This window comes from Physeter macrocephalus, chromosome 9 (assembly GCF_002837175.3).
Source record: "Physeter macrocephalus isolate SW-GA chromosome 9, ASM283717v5, whole genome shotgun sequence".
Lineage (NCBI taxonomy): Eukaryota > Metazoa > Chordata > Mammalia > Artiodactyla > Physeteridae > Physeter > Physeter macrocephalus.
In genome coordinates, this window is record NC_041222.1 from 43,655,472 (window position 1) to 43,676,430 (window position 20,959).

Below are 20,959 nucleotides of genomic sequence, written 5' to 3' on the forward strand. Positions count from 1 at the left end.
GAGAGGCCCGCGTACCGCCAAAAAAAAAAAAAAAAAAAAAAAAAAAAATCATCAGGAATGTTAAAGCAAGCATTTTCATCAATAGTATTGATTTATTCATTGGCTGTTTTGTTTTTGTTTTTGTTTTAATGGGTAGGGGACTAGTAAAAGTTCTGCCTCAAACCCAAAGAAAAAAGTCAGCTTCAGCAACAGCAAAACTTGGAAATTTTCTGGTACGTGTATGAGTTTTTGTCAGTTGGCAGAGTTGTTTTAGGAAACTATTTGCAAAGCCTGGAAAAAATGTGCTCCCTCTGTGTCTCTCAAAAGAACATGCAGGTTGGTTCGTGTTAGTCCTGCACGTGACAATTCTGCCTGGTGGCCTTTTGAAAAACGTTGCCCAGATTTGGCATCAAAATGGTGTCTTTAAACTTGAATTTTAGGTCTTTCACAAAACCAAATATTGTTGAAATGTTTGAATATTTACCAAACATATGTTTGGCAAAGCCAAATATGTTGAAATTGTTGTTTTGTTTGGGGGAAACTTTCATTAAAAATTTGATGTTTTAAGGGAGGAGGAAGGTATCTGTGGTCCGTACTTTTTAGCATTCTTCTCCTCTTTTATCTGACCTGTCACAGCCTCTTTAAGAAACATTAATTCAGTGAATAGAATCAAAACTAGAACCAAAGAAAATTTAGTTATTCATATATTTTAAATTCTCAGGTTTTTATACTTAGTTGGTGATTGGATGGACTCCATAGAGGCTATTTTGATGTTGAGTATTTTCCTCTAGGTAGTCATGATATTATATTCCTTAGAGCAGGAATAGTAACCCTGAGATACAGTTAAGAGGCAGAAATGTTACAAGGTAAAGGATTTTTAAAGGAATCACATGTTTAAATATCAGCGAATACCTAACATATACTTTTTTAAAATGTATATACTCGTATCAGTTACCTATTGCTGCATAACCCAAACTTTGCAGCATGAAACAACAGTTGTTATCTCACAGATTATGTGGGTTATCCAGGTGTGGCTTAGCTGAGTGCCTCTGACTCAGGGCTCTCCAAAGGCCACAGTCAAGATGTCAGCCAAGGCTGGGATCACCCCAAGGGTCAACGAGGGGAGAATTCACTTCCAAGCTCACTCCTGAAGTTGTTGACAGTGTTCAGTTCCTCTTTGGTTGGTAAACTAAGGGCCTTAGGTCCTCTCTAGCTGTTGGCAAGAGATCCCCTCGAATTCCTTGCTATATTGGTTTCTCTGTAGGGCAGCTCACAACATGGCAACCGGGGTCTTCAGAATAAGCGAGAAAGAGAGAGAGAGAAGGCAAGATAGCAAGCAGCCAGGGTCTTTTTGTAACCTAACCTTGCTGTATCCTATTGGGTAGAAATGAGTCACTAGGTCCAGCCCACACTTGAGGGGAGGGAATTACAGAGGGTGAGAACACCAGGAGTCAGGCATCATTGGGAGCCTTAGAAGCTGCTACCATAGTTCTTAACCAAGCTACCAAAAGTTGGGGCACTCCAGCTGTGTGAATTTGAAGGAGTGTGGGGAGGTGGGAAGGTGAGTGAGGGAGGGTGGATTACTTCTGCTGATGCAGAGGACCAGTCTCCTTGTGGAGAGTGTTCCCATCAGCCTGGTATATTTTTAGGACAATACACCTCTCCCTAATTGAAAATTAACAGCTTCTTGACAGATCCTTTAAGGTGAGAAGAGTCCGTCCCTGCCCCCGCTCCCGCCCCCAGCCCAGCCCTCCTCACTAACCCACACTCCAAAGAAACAAGCCTACCATGCGGGGGAACATTTTTTTCACCTAGGTTAAAGGAGATTTCCCAAGTTTTCTTAGATTCATAGTAGTAGGAAAAAACCCTAAGCTTTACATATTAAGGGATGGGGTCTTTTCTCCTATTGTCCAGCATGTAGCACCTTACCAACCCCACTCCCCCCTTACACCCTATCATAGACTCACCTCCCGAGCATCTGTTCATCTATATACATATGTAAAACCTATATAAATCCTCTGAGTGAAATGCAAAATGTACTTGTGGAAGGGTGAGTTTTATAGAGTGTCTGAAATGTATATTGTTAAAGTAGTTCCAATCTCTGCTCATGTAAAATAAAATACATTCTTATTAAATATTTTCTAGTCATCCATAAAAACCCACTGAAAATAGGCTAATAAACCAACTGAGAGCTTGACCTATTTAACAAATATCTGAGCCCTCCCTAAGTGAGAATCACAAAGAATATCCCAATAACTTAGACCTTAAAACCACATCATAGGTTCCATGGTGGTAGCTGGGAGTTGAAAGAGCTGCAGTTATCCGGTGAATATTTTGACTGTGTTGTCAGTGTCAAGTTTAAGAAAGTTATAGAAAAAAAATTGTGGAATAAAAAATCTGGATTTGGGTACTTTTCCAGCTTCCCCTTACTTTGTCCCTCTCCCTGACACCCTAGGCAACTGGGGAATGTTCCTCAAAGCAGTGCCTCATGGTTAACAATTACCAGGTCATCCTTTTTATTTCCTTTCACCACTCACACCTACAGCCCCTGAATCTAACCTCTTTGTAAGAAGGAAAAAACTGGGTAAACTAATTCATACTAAGGTGGGAGTGAAGGATATATAAACCACTTAATACGTTCAATCTGCTAAGCAGAGTTTCAAAAGAATATATGGTAACATGAATATCTTAACTGGTAAAATTTCAGCCAGTTCAACAAAGTATCTTTAAAAAAACGTTTCAAGCAAGGTTAGAGATTTATTTTTTTCTGGAAGCAGTCAGTTTTCCCCAGCATGTTTCAAATGCTTATGTATTTGTGATTCTTTTCAATGGGAATCTGATCTAGATAAAGCCTAGGATCATAAACATCCCAACTTTCCCTTTGGGTCTTTTGCTATTGAAAACTAGCTGGGGGACTTCCCTGGTGGTCCAGTGGTTAAGACTTTGCCTTCCAGTGCAGAGGGTGTGGGTTCGATCCCTGGTCAGGGAGCTAAGATCCCACATGCCTTAGGGCCAAAAAACCAAAACAGAAAGCAGAAGCAATATTGTAACAAAGTCAATAAAGAATTTAAAAAAAAAAAAAAAAAAACTAGCTGGACTTTTCCTAAACAAGCAAGTGGGTTTTAAGGAGAGCTAGGGTGCTTTCACTTGTTTCTAAAAGGTAACATTTTCTTTTCCCCAGCTTGAGGTCCTGCATTACTTCATAGGAATGCTGGCTTTTCAAGCTCTCACTTAAGAGGAACTTTTTATCTATCTCATAAAAAGAAGGGATAGGGATTGATGTAACAGAAAAGGTACTCTGCAAATATAGGCGCTGTGAGCATTTAGTTAGTTCATGCTCGAAGACAGATTCTTAGTACTTATAATAGCTGTCCTATGTAAAGACACCATATTTGATGTTCAAATTATAGTTCATCAGTTGAGAAAGCATAGACCATTTTCCCTGCAAAAGTCTTGAAAATGGTGTAATAACAAGTATTAGAGTTTGCTGTTGTTTATTGTTTTTCTCTCTCTCATTTGATTTCTGTTTTTGAGTGCATTATTTTAACATAACAAGACTATGGAGAGAGCATATTGGGTCATTGCAGTGTTTCTAAACAATATGGTAACATTTTGTCTCTGGCTTCTTAACCGTGTTTGCGTTTTGTGGGGGCAGAGGGTAGAGGTCCTCAATGTTCAGGGTACAGTACCAGCATTTATACAAAGCATTGCAGCCTAGCCCACAGAGCACAGAGGTTACTAAGGGGCAAGCTGCTGCTTGTGACAGCATCCCCGGTGCCTCCTTCCATTCTTCTGCCACTTCGCAGGGCAGGCAGCCTTGTGTGGATTCTGAGTGGTGTCTTAGAACAAGTCTCACGTTCCGTTTTTCTTGCTCTGATTTCTGAAGATGGAATGTTCTCTTCACCCTACATGTTAGGGGTTTTCTTCCCATTTCCGTTTTTCACTGATTCCTTTGTGAGTTTGTGATTTGATCTAACCTAAAGTATTAGAAATAGGAATAAACACAAATAATGGCATCAGACCATGGAACAACAAGACAGGAGGTAGCAAATATTTTATTTTTATGCATTTATTTATAAACATTCCCATTCTAAAAAAAGTATGTGAGGCAGTTTATGGAGATTGTATCACAAGGAATAAAATTTCTGGGTGAAAGGAAAATAAGGAGAAGGAAATCGGTATAAATCTGGGTAAGGTTAAGGTCCTCTACACTTTCTTACAAAGTCAGCTGCAAATTTGACTTTGAGCTTCCTAGCAACCAAAAACAAAAACAAAACAAAACCAAAAAAAAAACCCTGAACTGCAGGATTCATACATCTGTCAAATTAAAAAACAGACCAGGGGCTTCCCTGGTGGCGCAGTGGTTGAGGGTCCGCCTGCCGATGCCGGTCCGGGAAGATCCCACATGCCGCGGAGCGGCTGGGCCCGTGAGCCATGGCCGCTGAGCCTGCGCGTCCGGAGCCTGTGCTCCGCAACGGGAGAGGCCACAACAGTGAGAGGCCCGCGTACCGCAAAAAAAAAAAAAAAAAAAAACCAGACCAGTTCCCTTGGATCAGTGCTTGTCAAACTTGAATGTGCATTTGACTCACCTGGGGTATTGTTAAAACGCACGTTCTGATTCAGCAGGTCTGCAGTGCATCCAAACTGGCTCCCAGGTGATGCTGATGCTGCTCCTCTCTGGATGTCCTTTGAGTAGCAAAGTCAGCTTATCCAAAAGCATTTACAAAGCATGATCCCACTTAAAATATATAGCCACTTTAGGCTTGCAGGTTTCCTATTTCCAGAATATACCAAATATTAAACTCTGAGATTTCTAACTTCATTTGCACTTGATGTATTTAAAACACCAAAACTTCTAACACTGAGAGACAGTACTCACTCTCATCTTCTCAGTTTTTTTTTCTCAGTTATTTTAAATTTTGTTATTTTAAACTTAAAAAAAAAAACAACTCTTATAGTTTGCTTGGTGAAACATCCTTTAGCCCTTGAACAATTTAATAAAAGACCACATCATGATAAAGTTCTGGAGAGTCTGATTGTTGACCACAGAAACTGTTTACTGTTCTTAGAAGCAGCAAAGGTTATGGGCAGTGGGTCTAGTATGAGTTACAGGGCACCCGCATTTGAATTGCCCTGTGCCATTTGCCAGCTGTGTTACCTTGTGCAAGTTATGCAACCTCTCTGTGCCTCAGTTTTATCATCTGCCTAATGAGGCTAAATAGTAGTACCTGTCATTGGTACTATTAGCTGTTATTAGAATGGTGCCTGCACATGGTAAAAAAAAATAAATATTATTAGCTACTTTTACTATTACATTTAAAATAAATTTTCCTGGAAGTGAAATGTGACTGAAAAATAAAACCACCTCCTCAGCTTCTTACCTTGCATAGGTACCTCAAAATAGTATCTCTAGATTTGCAATTTTCTTTGGAATGCTTGAGTAAAAGACATCAGATAACTATAAGATATTACTGTTATTTGAATTTCATTCTGCTCAAATCGAAGTCTGTTGCTAAAAGAAAGTAAGAGCCACCAACCTTTTCCTGTAGTTTTTGATGAGGGCATCCCGTTCTTACAATTGGTTTTGCTACATTTCTGCTTCAGCAAAGAGTTCATCAGTTCTTTGGTTCTGTCTTTGTAAAAAAGGCTGGAGAGGGAAGGTTTTAAAACACAAGGAAAGAAAAAGAAATTACTTTGAAATTCCAAAAATAGTTAGGTTGAGATTGTTTGTTTAGAAACCTGGAGAGCTTTTTATATAGAAAGCTGTTCCAATAGTGTTGTATCAGGAGAGGTGGGTACTAATTTACTACCCCATCTACTTCAATCGAGTGCCTATTGCTAGTGGCCTGCTATTAAACCAACATTTGTGTCTCTAGCTATAAGAAAACTAATAAAACAGAAAAACCAATTTCTCTGGTATTTTATTCTTCCCCTCTCCCGTATCAATAGCCAAGTTCCTTTTAAAACCGCCCTAAACCGACTTCCCTGGTGGCGCAGTGGTTAAGAATCCGTGTGCCAGTCTAGGGGACACGGGTTCGAGCCCTGGTCCGGGAAGATCCCACATGCCGCAGAGCAACTAAGCCCGTGCACCACAACTACAGAGCCTGCGCTCTAGAGCCCGTGAGCCACAACTACTGAGCCCGCGTGCCACAACTACTGAAACCCACGCATCTTAAGCCCGTGCTCTTCAACAAGAGAAGTTACCCAGTGAGAAGCCCGCGAACCTCAACGAAGAGTAGCCCCCACTCGCCGCAACTAGAGAAAGCCCGCGCGCAGCAACAAAGACCCAAGGCAGCCAAAAAAATAAATTAATTAATTTAAAAAAAATTAAAAACAAAAAAACCAAAAACCTCCCTAAACCCGAAGTACCAGACCACATGTTAACTAAAACATATTAAGATGCACCCACTTCCTTATTAATTACATATACCCTATGTATAATTTTATAGCAGTCTGCAAAGTAGGGGCGAAATTTTTTCACCTGTAAATTAAACTCAATAGAGTTACTGTTGACTAATTGACCAAATGTTGCATTTGGTAAGCATTTAATTTAAAATTCATTAATTTTGATTTTGAGGTTTTACTTTTCATATTTTGAAGCTAATCATTTTTGAGGGTCTTGGGCGTTTTTTTGGGAATCCTGAGATGTTCATAGATCTTGGGCTCTGTGCCTGTCATCCTGAAAAAGAAACAGCCCTGCCTGTAACCCAGGCCCGGCTCAGGGTGGGAAATCATCAAACACCTGTGAACTTGTAAGGAAATGGATTTCAGTGACTAGATGAAACTGAAGGAGTGCCCCCACAAAAAGAGCATTTTGCCTTTCTGAGAGGCCATGGGAGAGAGAAAAAGATGGTAGAGTCTGTATCAGAAAGACAGAAAGAGAGAAACTGAGGGATACTGAAAGAGAGGCAGAGACACACACACGTGGATTAAAGACGGGGTGGGTGAGAGAGAGGAAGAGAGAGCCACCAAGAGATATACGAGAGACATAGATAAATTGAAAGGTGGAGAGAGAAACCCAGAGAAATTGATCCATTCTGTAAGTAACATGTTTTAAGATCTCACAGTCCCGCAGAGTGTTTAAAGTTTTATTATAAAGTCCACTCAGCTGTTTTACAATTTTGATAGGAAGAGCATCTTCATTTGTGTCGTATTTTGCAGTTTACTGAGCACTTTTGGAGTATATTTCATTTGAGACTTAACTCCAACCTTTCTATTACAGGTGAGGAAATGACTTGTCCACCTTCTATTTGTAGGACATTTTGCAGTTTTTTAAAGGACATTCTCACCCAATATCTTACCTGGCGAGGGTCACTAATCATAGGTCTCCATACAAGCCCATCTTCCCTGGTATAAAAGAAGCTTAGGTTACAGGCATTACTGATACTCAAAAGACAGTGAAGATAACCCAGGCCACAAAACCTGCAATTCTTTTTTTTCTCCTTTTTTTCTTTTTTTTTTAAAAACATGTATTTGATATTATTACTTTGTTACAGGTTCTATAGTGAAATAACAGAAAGAAAACCAAAATTGACACCAATTCCTCTCAAAATCACATTACCTTTTTCATTTCCCCAGATCATCTTTTAGCCCTTATCCTTTATGCGTTTTCAACTTCTGAATATTTACGGCCCTTTCGTACAGAATGTTTTTTATATTCTAAATTTTCACTCCACATTATACAATGAGTATAAGCCATTTAACTCACTTCAGTCTCACTTTCAAAGAGATACATAAGTATCAGCAAGGATTGTCTGACTTGAACAGCTACAGTTAATCCCTTGGCTTTCTTTGGGATTTCCAAGGCCCTGTAATATTCTCAGAGTATAGAAGGCTAGGCTTCTGGCTTTATGGCATGACTGAGTGCTTCTCTATGTACTCCTTGGCAGGTGTGGTAGTGAGTGACACAAATATGTTTTTATTCAAAACATGGTTTAGGTTGGCATTATCAGCCACAGAAGATACGTTAAGTATTTGCATCCCAAAGGATTAATCTGTACCACTACTCTTTTTAACCAGGCTTTTGCACAGGAGGAATAAGGCCAACCTGATGCATCTTACCCTTGTGGCTTATTTTCCAATCTGTTAAAATCATGGTTAACTCAAATTATCAATAACGATCTATTCACCATGATGGCACCCATCACCCTAGACAAAGAGAGCCCACCTGCCTTGAATAACGCAGCTTCCCGCAGCTTCTGCTCTAGCGATTTCAGCTTCTCGTTGAATTTCTCCCTGGGCTTCACCTCTGCAACCAGCCGATAGAGGCCTTCTGTCCTCTTGTCGGGCTGCGGCTGCTCAGCTCTCCTCCCAAGGCCTCCTTTCATCCTCTCCTGCTGGCTGAGTTGTGTTAGAAGCTCAGCTAAAGAGGTGTTCAGAGCGTCCAGTTGTTTAATCAGGTGGCCAGGATGCTTTTTGCTCTAGCTTACTTGCTCCTTGAGCTCCACTCCGAGCTGGAGAAGCCTCTGGGGGAGAACAGTGAACCCGTGACAGGGCAGCTTTTTTTTTTTTTTTGGTCAGCAATGTTTTTATTAATGTGTATACTCACACTCTTTTTAAATTGAAGCATAGTTGATTGACAATATCGTGTTAGTTTCAGTTGTACAGCAATTCAGTTATACCTACACATATATATGTATATATACTATATACATACCTGTAAGGGAAAATAATCTGAAATGTATATATACATAATATATATTATATATAATATATATTATATATACAGTAGTGTGTATATGTTAATCCCAGCCTCCTAATTTATCCCTCCCCCCCACCCCCCTTTCCTCTTTGGTAACCATAAGTTTGTTTTCTAGGTCTGTGAGTCTCTTTCTGTTTTGGAAATAAGTTCATTTGAATCTTTTTTTTTTTTAGATTCCACATATAAGCGGTATCATGATATTTATCTTTGTCTGGCTTACTTCACTTAGTATGATAATCTCTAGGTCCATCTATGTTGCTTCAAATGGCATTATTTCATTCTTTTTTATGGCTGAGTAGTATTCCATTCCATCTATATATATATCTATATATATATATATATATACCCCACATTTTTATCCATTCATCTGTCAATGGACATTTAGGTTGCTTCCATGTCTTGGCTATTGTAAATAGTGCAGCATTGAACATTGGGGTGCATGTATCTTTTTGACTTATGGTTTTCTCCAGATACTTGCCCAGGAGTGGGATTGCAGGATCATATGATAGCTCTGTTTTTAGATTTTTAAAGAATTTCCATGGTGTTCTCTACAGTGGCTGTACCAATTTACATTCCTACCAACAGTATAGGAGGGTTCCTTTTTCTCCACACCCCTTCCAGCATTTGTTATTTGTAAATTTTTGATAATGACCATTCTGACCGGGGTGAGGTGATACCTCATTGTAGTTTTGATTTGCATTTCCCTAATAATTAGCGACTTGGAGCATCTTTTCATAGGCCTATTGGCCATCTGTATGTCTTCTTTGGAGAAGTGTCTATTTAGATCTTCTGCCCATTTTTTGATTGGGTTGTTTGTTTTTTTTGATGTTGAATTGTATGAGCTATTTGTATATTTTGGAGATAATTCCCTTGTCAGTTGTATTGTTTGCAAAGATTTTCTTCCATTCTGTAGGTTGTCTTTCTGTTTTGTAGGGCAGCTTTTCTCTTTGTTTCCTTGCACTGGATAAAGAATAGGCTAAACTGAGGAGAAGCCAAACTGATGTTTTTGGCATTGCGGCTTTGAAAGTTTTCAAGGTCCCTTGAGTTAACCTGTTTTCAGCAAAAGAAATAGAGGATAGTCCCAAGACAGTAAAGAGCAGAGAGAGCTTGGTCAACAATTGGATCTAATAATGACCAAATTCTACAAGTTAACCTCTAACTTCCTGGAGCTGCTCAATCCCAGCAGTTTAAAAATAAGTTGAGGGGCTGTTGCTGAATCAGTGGAAAGAATTTAAAATTTCTAAACTAGTTTATAATCAAGAGAAGCCATCTGAAGTGGCTTTGGAAAGAAAATTGTTGATGAATACCAAATGTCCTGTTCTATGTTGTGATGCATATGACTGAAGAGAAGCATTTTTGCCTGTATTTGGGGAAAGATGAGATTATACTAAATGAACTGCACTTACACTGGACCTGTAGTTACCGGAGAAACTTTCAAAATAACTTTGCTTTAACAAGGGATTCCTATTTCAGTTACGGGTGAGCTTCTCAAAAATCATTAGATAATATAATTCTTAGGATTTTTCTCTAGCTAATATGACAATTAGTTTACCGTATATAAAACATATGAGGCTGTTTATCAGTTTGTTAATCATTACTCTTATCTGGTTGAGCCTCTGTGTATCACTGATCCTGCAGGTAGATCTTCCCTTCCAAGAGAAAACACTATTATTTTCTTATATTCATTTCTTAAAAATCATACAGATTTAACAAAACATATCACTTGGCATTCTTGCCAGTAAGAACTATGATGATCCTTGGGAAATGCATCTTCTTAAAAAAATTCTTAAGCAAAGTCATTTAATGTCTCTGGGAGTCGGCTTGTGGCCTGCAAAAAGGGATGTTGGACTAAATTCTCTTGATGTTTCCTTCCTGCTCTGTACTCTGTGGAAAGTGCATTCAGTACTGGCAGAACACTGTATGCCTGTGGTGATGATTTTTGAATATAGGGGGTCAGCAAACCCTTTGGAAGCCGTGTGCAAAATTGTTGACCAGTGTTGGGGGATGTGTGGGATAGGTAGGTGGTGCCCCTGTGTTGGGATGTAGGAGAAGAGTGTGGTGACAGCTGACTTGCTTATCCATTCTGGCAGGGCTACTACCATTGTGATATACACAGACCCTTTCATCTAGCTACTTCAAAGCATTTTTACAAACTCTTGCTCATTATTTCTTCAAGCACAGCATAAAGAAAGGTTGATTGGTGTCTTTTCAATTAACTCAAAGATGAAGAAACTGAACTATATAGAACTAAAAGGGATTCTCCCAGAAGTATACTGCATTGCAGAGGGTCAAGATAGAGAAAGTGTTCATCCCAGCTTCGTAACTGACAAAAAAGGAAAAAATCTTAATGCTTATTTTTGGAGACTGTGTACATTATGGCACCCTCATAATATGGAAGATCATGCAGCCATTATAATCCCCTCTCTGCATGCAGCCTCTCTCATGCAGAGAGGGGAGTATGCCCCACACAGATTCCCGCATCCCAACCATGAACTGCCTTCTGCCATTGTTACTATGTCCATGGCCTCTTCTGACAGCATCTGAGGTTCAACTCTATCTGCCTGCCTTGAGACTGGGGTCCCTCAGCGTGACAGAGAAAGATTTGGAAAGCGGCACTGAGACATCCATGTTGTAGAGTCAGAACAGCACTGAACTGGATGCTGTGCCCAACTGGTGGCTAATTCATGGAGTGAACTGTTACTTCACCTCTCAGGGCCTCAGTTTCTCATCTGCATGACCATCAGGTGCAGGTCCACTAGGCCATTCGTTGGGACTTGTCCAGGGTTGTGGTTATTAGTGTTGTCACTCTTGATATTGTTGTAGCAAGGAAGATCCATGGGGTATATTCATGGATTTATGCAAATACTGGTCCAGAAAGACCGTTTGCATACACGCACGCACATACACACATGCACACACACAGGATGGAGGATCATTCTGGTTATGACAATGCAGAGGTTAGAGTTGGTCAGCCTAGTCTTTCTCTTTTGGTTTTTCAGTTCCTGACTACCCCAGACTTCATAAATCAAACTTTAAAATTTTCCTTCTCCTACCTCGTACCTGAGTACTGACTTTACCCTTTTCCAATGGAACAAACCTTACATGTGAGTATGGACCCAGTAGATGGCACTGACTACATCTATTAAAGATAGGAAATTTGCCAGGTATAGTTGTATAGATCCATAATGCAAAATTCACATGTATAGCTCAGTGGTTCTCAAGAGGGTGACTTTGCCCCACCTGGGGACATCTGGCAATATCTGGAGGCATTTTTAGTTGTCACAACTGAGTAGGGGGGAGATACTACTAACATCTAGTGGGTAGAGGCCAGGGATGCTGCTGAAGATCCTACAGTGCACAGGACGGCCCCTCAACAAAGAATTGTCCAGTCCAAAATGTCAATAGTGCTGAGGCTGAAACCCTGGTATCAATTCATATGCAAATAGTTGTAAATTATTATGAGAGCCTATATTCACAGAGGGAAAATCTGGTCACCTGGCCCTCCTTCTTGGTCACTGCTCTCCTGGTGTCTAGTTCACACAAAGGCTGTTTTGTCATCTTGAAGCCTTTGGGGCAAGAATGTGTCCATTTGGGGAGAATGTGTTACCTAGGAGTTAGAATAGTGGACCAAGGGTGAGGAAGACAAGACAGCTTCCCAGAGAACATGACACAGTTGAGTCAGCCTTTGGTGTACTGTTGACACTCAACTGTTAATAAGATCCAGAGAATTAAGGCAAGCTTGCCTCTGAGAGATGTCATGAATAACATAGTCTGAAAAGGCCATTCTTATTCTTTTATTTAATGGCAGTCTTATCTGAGGGGATATAGCTTTGATAAGGTTAAGAGCGTGGCTCTGGAACCAGAGTGCCTGACTTTAATTCTTGCTTACCATTCACTAACTGTATGTCATTTTTTCCCTCATTTGTGATGTGGGGATGATGCCATGAAAATAGTATCTACCTATAGAATAATTATGAGAATTAAACTAATAAATACGAAGTATTTGAAAACATTGCCCAACTTAGGATAAGTACCTTATAAATATTAGTATCACTATTGTTTCTTTAAGTCAGGAATATGATTGAAAGTATATACATTCATTCTTTTATTCATCAAGTATTTTTTTTAGCACCTACTATGTCCCAGGCACTGTTCTAGCTGCTGAAGATACATCAGTGAATCAAAAACATCAGATAAAAATCCCTGCCTTCATGGAGCTTACCTTTTAGTGGATTATAGTAGTAATAATGCAAACAGAAAGAAAAAATATACAAAATTATAGTCAGCCTGGTACTTGTCCTATAGTCTTTGAATGGATGGATATATTATTCATAGTTTTGTATTGTGTTATGTAGCTAATTGGGCTTGGAAGTTTGAACTGTCATCTTATGTAAGGAAAGAAAATTAGGGACTTTCCTGGTGGTCCAGTGGTAAAGAATCCACCTTCCAATGCAGGGGACGCAGGTTCGATCCCTGGTCGGGGAATTAAGATCCCACATGACGTGGGACACAGCCCGCGCGACACAACTATTGAGCCCGTGCGCCTCAACTAGAGAGAGAAAATCTGCACGCCACAACTAGAGAGAAGCCCGTGCGCCGCAACGAAGAGCTGGCACGTCACAACAAAAGATCCTGCATGCCACAACTAAGACCCAAGGCAGCCAAAAAAAGAAAGTTAAACCAATACAGAAAGTCATGCCAATAAAAAAAGGAAACTACTGGGACTTCCGTGGTGGTCCACTGGTTAAGACTCTGCGCTCCCACTGCAGGGGACGCAGGTTCAATCCCTGATCGGGGAACTAAGATCCTGCAAGCCGCCCAGTGTGGCCAAACTAAGATTAAAAAAAAAAAAATTGAACTACTACATAACATTAGAAAGGAGAAAGAGGAGAACTGAAATTAGGCCATTGTCTATGGCCATGAGTTTTGTTTAAAATGAACTGAACGTTTTGCCTTCTTATCTCTGTATCAGACATATAGTTACCTCTAGGCAGATTTGCACATTCCAAGACTTTCTCAGCTGCAGCAGGCACCTCTGTCTGGGTAGCAAGACAGAGAACAGTGTTGGTTATTATCAGATCACTGCAGCTGAAGAGGAAGAATCAACAGTAACTCACTCTCCAAAAGTAATTCACTTCTGAAAGGAAAAACTCCTTCAGAACAATCATCTCATGAGGGCAGGCTTTAGCATTCCCTGAAGAGCTTGGTTAAAAGAAACTCTAGACCTTACTGATTAGTTCCTCATCTTTTGTTTTCCAGAAACCTTCTCTATGTCTACCCACAGAGGCTGAACTTTGCTAACAAACTAGCATCTGCCCGGAACATCACAATCAAGATCCAGTTTATGTGTGGAGAGGATGCCAGCAATGCTATGCCGGTAATGAGGGAAATAAACATTTGCCTCGCACCAGGGTGGGCTGAACTTCCCTTGCTGGTTCACACAGACAAAATCAAGGGCTGATCCGTGTAGAGTGTGTGTTGATTCAGGCCAGTACCACTGATCATGTGCAAGGGCCTTTGTGGCTGGTCCAGCATTGCTCCCACGATACTGATGGGGAAGCAGGGTCAGCCTAAATCGGAAGTCTCTTTCCCAACTTATTCCACAGTGAGCTGGGAAATTTAGAAATGCAGATCATTTTAGAAGACTGAAAAATATCATGAATTCTTTCCATGCCACCCTAATAGCATAAGAAGTAGAAAGACAGGCCCAAGGTGTCAGCCATGCTTGCTGTACTTTCTGATGTGCACTGCAGTACACATCTACCTAAGCCCCAGTCCACATCTAGAGATAAATATAATAGAAAGTACTGCCTAGTAATAATAAACATACACCATCTCAACACCTTCTAGGAGTGGATCTTCATCCTGAGGTAAAATGTAAATCAAATAATAAATACATAATGCAGTGTTCCCTAAGGAACCCAAAATGCCAGAATTTGTATTTTTTTAACCATCTGCCAACAAAGGAGATGGTGGTTAGCTATTACTATTTTATTTAAGGTGTAGAATTCAGTTAATATACCTTTCTACTGAAGTCACTTTTTTCCAGTGCTTCCATTCTTCAAATATCCACTTTTTTAAAAAAACCATCTTTTTAATGTACCACCTACCTTCCCAATGCAAGGCATCCTTTTGCAATGGTTGTGGGAAAGAAATCCTAGAGGAAGACTCCCCTGGTTCTCCCCACTCTCACCCCTGGCAAATCCATCAGGGCTGCCAGGTACAGCTGTGCAGATCCTGGTGGTAGCCAAGGTACCCAGCCAGGGATGAGTGAGGGCCAAACTCCAGCCTGTTCACCACTCACCAAGCCCTGGGACCTGGCATGGGCATTAGTGCATCTAGTAGGAGGGCTCTTTTTTTATTTACTCAAAGGTGAGTCCACTTGTGAAGTCATGTGCCTTTAGTGCTGACCCAGGCCCAAAGAGGTGTCTTTTCCTAACCACCATAAACGTGTGGCCAGTGATGGTCCTGATGACCCAAGTGACCAGGCAAAAGAGCCTGGGAAAAGAGCCTCGACCAGGGATCTCTCACGGAGGGCAAAACTCTGTAACGTTGCCCTGTAGTATAGACGTCTAGGTGAAGAGGCAGATGGAGAGAGCACTGGTTTTCTAGTCTCACAAGCCTATGGCCCTTGGTCACTGATGTAGCCACTGAGGTCTCAGTTTACCCTTCATAGCCAGTTCTTCTGCATCAGTTGGGCCACTTGTAGAACTCAGCACTCTTAATTTACAAAATGCAGCTCTATGAGACCAGAACCTCCTACTGGGCTGATGATCGTTGATTTGATTTAACCAAATATCACGGTTAATTTGGCCCTTTCTATACTGGTGAACAGGTCATCTTTGGAAGATCCAATGGGCCTGAATTTCTGCAGGAAGTTTACACGGCTGTTACATACCACAACAAGTAAGTATATTTCCGAGTTCTAAACATATGCCAAGATTGTTTTATTATCTCCTGGCTTTTCTGAATCCCTAGGTGATTCCTCCTACCAGTATTTATAATTCAGGGACTAAGGGACAGAGGAAATCCATGCCAGTTCCCTGATTCTATGTTGGAGAACCACAATTTTTGCCATTAACTGTGATTGGGAGAAGAACATATCTTCAAGAACCTAATATTGTTTTGAGTTTTCTGGAGCCTTCTACTCTAGTGTGATATAGAGAGGTCTTATGGTGTTCCATAAATAAATAATAAATTTCTTGCCTTGCTTTGAGGTCCTGGAGGGGCCAGAAACAAAATCCAGCCCTCCTTGGTCTGTCTCCTTGTCTTCTATCCATACCTGCGCCACTACCTACTTTCAGAAGATTTAACTTGACCAAAGGAGAAATGAAACACTCATTTTTATGTGGGTAAATTGAGTCAGAGAATAATGTCTAAACTGTTATTCACATTTCCAGGTAGGACATCTGTCTAGGGTCAGACAAACTTGGGTTTGATCCTGGCCTGATAACCTTGGCCCATTTAAGTACTGAATACTTCTCTGAACCCACCCTCTTGGACTGGAAGGAGGATTACATGAGTAATGTATGTGAAGCCCTTAGTAAACTGCCTGGGACGTCATAATTAAGTAAAATCAGATTCCCTTTCCTTCCTGCGTCCTTCATTTGTTTCCCCCAAATCCTTTGATGAGTGCCGGCTGTGCACCAGCCCCTGTTCTTGGAGGGGAGATAGAAAAGGAGGTCACAGCAGGACTCCAAACCTCATCCTCTGTCCAAACTAAGTTGTTGGATTTTTCCATTGTGTGCAGGGATTTTTTTTTCTGGCAAAGCTTTTCGTTTGTGAGCAGGCTTATATAAGTGAAGTGTATCCAGTGACATAAGCTTGGTCTCAGGACTTTAAGCTTAGGAGGAGACTGATGTAAAATGAAAAGTAAAACACGAAGCAGGCGAATTCTGAGGGACAAAGGGTCCGTGGCGTTACAATTTATAGTCAGAGAAGCCATCGTTCTTGCTAAAAGTTATTTGTGTATAATGTGCTTTTGAAACAGGTCTCCTGACTTCTACGAAGAAGTGAAAATTAAGCTCCCTGCTAAGCTCACAGTAAATCACCACCTCCTGTTCACCTTCTACCATATCAGCTGTCAGCAGAAGCAAGGAAACTCCGTAGAAAGTCTCCTGGGATATTCAGTGAGTTGTTTTCAACTTGCAGATTCACTCTGCAGTTGTTGGTGCATCCAAGGTTCCTGCAGAGATAAACAACTAAATTCTATTCACTTGCTTTTTTCCTGTCAGAAGTAGCAAAATGTGCCAAACCAGGTTACAGCAAAGAGCAGAGATGACTTGACTTAGCTAATGACAATTTCAGGAATGAAAGGTAGTGGGTGAGAGATAGTGAAAGAATACTCATTTGTAGAAAAAGCATTACAATGTCCATTATTTCCAAATTTTATATATATGCTTCACATATAAAAAGAGCTCTTTTTTCCCCAAGGGGAAAAAGTTATTTCTTTAAAATATATAAAAGGTAAAATAAACATTGATGTTTTCCAGATATACACACACATTGGCTATAAAGAAAAATGCTACTACTTTGGCTCTGAAAGCAGTGAATCATTGATATTACCATCTCAGGAGCTCTCAGGGAATTTAAAATCTAAAGAACTTGACAGAAATTACTGCCCCAAAGAGCTCTGGTCAATATCTAATCATCATTTAGTTGCATTTGATTATTGTGAGCTAGATAAATTGCCAGAATTATATGCTGTAATAAATACCATTTTATTCTTTACATCATCTATTTCAGTGGCTGCCAATTCTCTTAAATGAACGTCTTCAAACTGGCTCCTACTGTCTCCCAGTTGCCTTGGAAAAGCTGCCACCCAACTACTCTATGCATTCTGCAGAGGTAACCAGCAAGCTGGCCATCACCTGTTTCCTGTCCGGCCATGGTCTTGGACCACCTTTCCAGACCCACTTCCCATTCCTTTATACATGACCAAGGATGCTCAGCATGTTTTGGAGAGCAGTTATCTGTCAGCACAGGGTGTTTTCTGAGAGCACGTTGTTCTGATAGGATGGGAGAAATAACTGGTTTTAAGACCTCATTAATTTAGGTTATTACCAATTCAGAATGTTTGGTAAATACAACCCATACCCAGGCAGCATTACCTTGTATTATCTATAATAAAGGGGTTTACAGAATGGGGTATTTTAAAAAGGAAGGCAAATAGAGCTCACCTGTGATAACAACTGCTCTCAGCTCCCATCCTTACAAAAGGTTCCCATGCCAGATTCCATTGGTTTCTCCTCTGGGTCAATTGTCACAGTCCCCAGGTGGATATTGGGGCTTTTATTCCTCTAAGGAGCCCAATGTCAATACTCTTTCTCTCCTGTTCCCTGTCCCGCCTTTTTGCCCATACATTCTGCTGCAATCCACTAGTTTAAAGGGAGCCCAGTGAACCCTCCGTTCTGATTGCACCAGCACCAGTTCTCATGCTTCTCAGTCTGGTTGGTGTAGGTTTACATCAATAAGATTTATGTTGAAGCAAATACCAGATATCATATCATTTCATTTATAAATAGTTCAGTATTTTATCTTGAAAGATAAGGGCTCCTTTTTTAACCATCACAATACCATTGGCATACCTTAAAAATTAATAATAGTTCCTTAATATCTTCATATATCCAGTGATCAAATTTCCAAATATCTCATTAATGTCATTTTTTTTTACAGTTGTTTGTTGCGTATCAGGATCCCAATAAGCTCTATACATTGCTATTGCTTGACAGCTCTTAATCTATAGGTCCCCCTTCATCTCTTTTGTTTTCCTTGCATATTTCAAGTTGAATTTCCCAGGAATTTGAATTTTGTTCCAAATTTTATAGTCAACTTTCTTTCCTACTCTGACTACCCACCCCCACTCCCCAGGCTATTCCATTTTCTATTTCCTTTTTTTTTTTTTTTTTTTTTTTTCCCCTGGAGAGGGAAGCTTCCTTTGCCCTGGGCCACAGGCATATGCCTGAATTTAGATCAAAACTATTCCCCTCAAAACCACCTAAGTGGTTTTGTGAGTATGTTCACAGATACTCCCTGATTACTTTTTATGATTTGGACACACAGCCCCTTGCTGAAACCCTCAAAACCACCTTTTCAACATCAAACTGCACATTCTAATTTCCTAGAACACCCAATTATCTTCTTAATGCTGCCAAACAAACCTGGCTTTGGAGACAAATAAATCTTGATCCAAAATCCAGATTCTGCCATGCCCTAGCCGTGTGAACATGGGTGAATTGCTTACCCTCTCTGAGTCTCAAAGATGAAACCTAGCCCAGACCTGCCTACAAGGTTGCTGTGAACATTGAATGAGATAATACATATCAAGCAACAAACCTGATGCTTAAGTAAATATTAGTTCCTTTTTCCTACTTGCCCTAAGCTATCTTTATCAATATGCCCTCAGCTTCTCCTAATATTCTTTAGGCCTACCCTGTCCAATATAGTTGCCACTAGCCACATGAGGCTATTTAAAATGTGGCTAGTCCAAACTGAGATGTGCTGTAAGCATAAAACACAAACTGGGTTTCAGACTTAGTAGCAGAAAGAAAAATGTAAAATATCTTATTCATAATTTTCTATATTGATTACATGTTGAAACAATAATCTTTAGGCTATATTGGGTTCAATGAAACATAGTATTAAAATTATTATCACATTAAAAAAATTTTAATGTGGCTACTAGAAAATTTTAAATGACACCGATGGCTCACATTATATTTTTAGTGGTCAGTGTTGCTTTAGATTACTGCAAACTCCAGTGACCCCACAGGTCGGACTCATTAATAATGAGTGCCAGGTCCTGGTGGAATTTGTTCACACTGGAGACTGTCTTCCCACCCAAGGTCATAGCTACTCCTCTGCTCTGCACATTGGTGCCATGCTGGGATGGAAGACCAATGTCTTCATATCTTCAGATTCTCAAAAGACGATAGAAAAGCAGGCTTTCATGTGAAATTTTCTGACGTTCAAATGTTTGGCAACTAATTCGACAGTTTCTAACGCTGGGCCAAACAGCACCTGTCTGTGGGCTGGATCCAGCTTTGGGCCCCAGCTTGTAACTCTGTCTGAGATAGTTCCAAAGGTCCCCACCCCGTGCACACATCCTACCCTTGCAAGTACAGTATGCTTCCTTCCATTAAAATGCAAGAGACACAAAACCCACACTCACATGGCCAGGTCTGCCAAGGCCCTCCTTACTCAACACTGTAGGATGACAATTCCCTTGAGATTTTAAGGCAAGAAATGGTCTCTGAGGACTACAGGGCTATTGCTATATAAATATTATAAAAGTCATTTTGAGTAATTAAAGCAGGAGCCTAGAAGGACTGCTACCTGGAATCATTTTGTTAAAAGGGAACAAAACTGTAGTCACTCAAAAGCATTAAAATTTCATGTCTTCTAAAGATATTCTACACTTTGTCCTGACATTCCTGATTAATGGAGAAATCATTAGGATATTACTTTATATTAATTCCTAGAATCAAGGATTACCAGTGCTGGATGGAAGCTTAAATTAGATAGATAACTCGATTCAAACCCCTTCTTTCAGCATGAGAAAATGAAGCCCCAGAAAGTTTCATTGACCTGTCGAAGTGAAAATAATTAATTTGGTGTAAAACTGAACTTGAACCCAGGGCTCCTAACTCTAAGACCAGTTATATTAGTTTTCCAGGGAGATTTATATTTGTATAACCCTGACATCTACTGTCAAGTTGCTTTACTCTGCTTGTTAGTACTGAGAAAAGGGAATTGAACTGCTAATTTGTTTTCTTTTAACACAGAAAGTCCCTTTGCAGAATCCTCCCATTAAATGGGCTGAAGGACATAAGGGAGTATTCAATATTGAAGTGCAAGCTGTTTCTTCTGTTCACACCCAGGTAAGGAATATCCAGGTCAAGTTTAAATCAGAACAGCAGGCTAATAATGAAGATGGGGTGCAGCAGAGAAACTTCTAAGGACAGTTCAATATAAGATCAGTGAAAATCTTTGTGCCTGGATAAAACACCCAAAAACCCTTTTAGTTCTGTGTGGGAAATTGCAAGCCTGTTAGGTTTTACTTGTTGTTTTCGTAGAAAGACCTTATAAAAATGTTGAAGCAGCTCGGCACCTGCACTGTTGGTTGAGAAGTTTCGTGGGGAGACTTCATTTAAACCTTTTCCTGCTGTTGCTGTCTCATTTCCCTCTGTAATTCTGCCATTTCTCTTCCAGTTTTTTTTTTTTTTTTTTTTTTTTTTTTTTTGTGGTACGCGGGCCTCTCACCACCGTGGCCTCTCCCGT

At 40.2% G+C, this 20,959-nt stretch overlaps 1 protein-coding gene across 3 annotated transcripts in view; it reads left to right on the forward strand.

Annotated features, from left to right (window-relative positions):
* DOCK8 (dedicator of cytokinesis 8) overlaps nucleotides 1–20,959 on the forward strand; it is a 227,161-nt gene that overhangs the window by 121,782 nt on the left and 84,420 nt on the right. For all 3 annotated transcript variants that reach the window (XR_008618228.1, XM_024126730.3, XM_007129204.3), the window contains 5 exons: nucleotides 13,940–14,057; nucleotides 15,516–15,586; nucleotides 16,671–16,809; nucleotides 17,426–17,527; nucleotides 20,464–20,559. Coding sequence is in view for 2 of the 3 variants with exons in the window: in XM_024126730.3 (XP_023982498.1) it covers nucleotides 13,940–14,057; nucleotides 15,516–15,586; nucleotides 16,671–16,809; nucleotides 17,426–17,527; nucleotides 20,464–20,559 (526 nt within the window). In the remaining variant the exon portion in view is untranslated. The remainder of the gene's footprint in view (nucleotides 1–13,939; nucleotides 14,058–15,515; nucleotides 15,587–16,670; nucleotides 16,810–17,425; nucleotides 17,528–20,463; nucleotides 20,560–20,959) is intronic.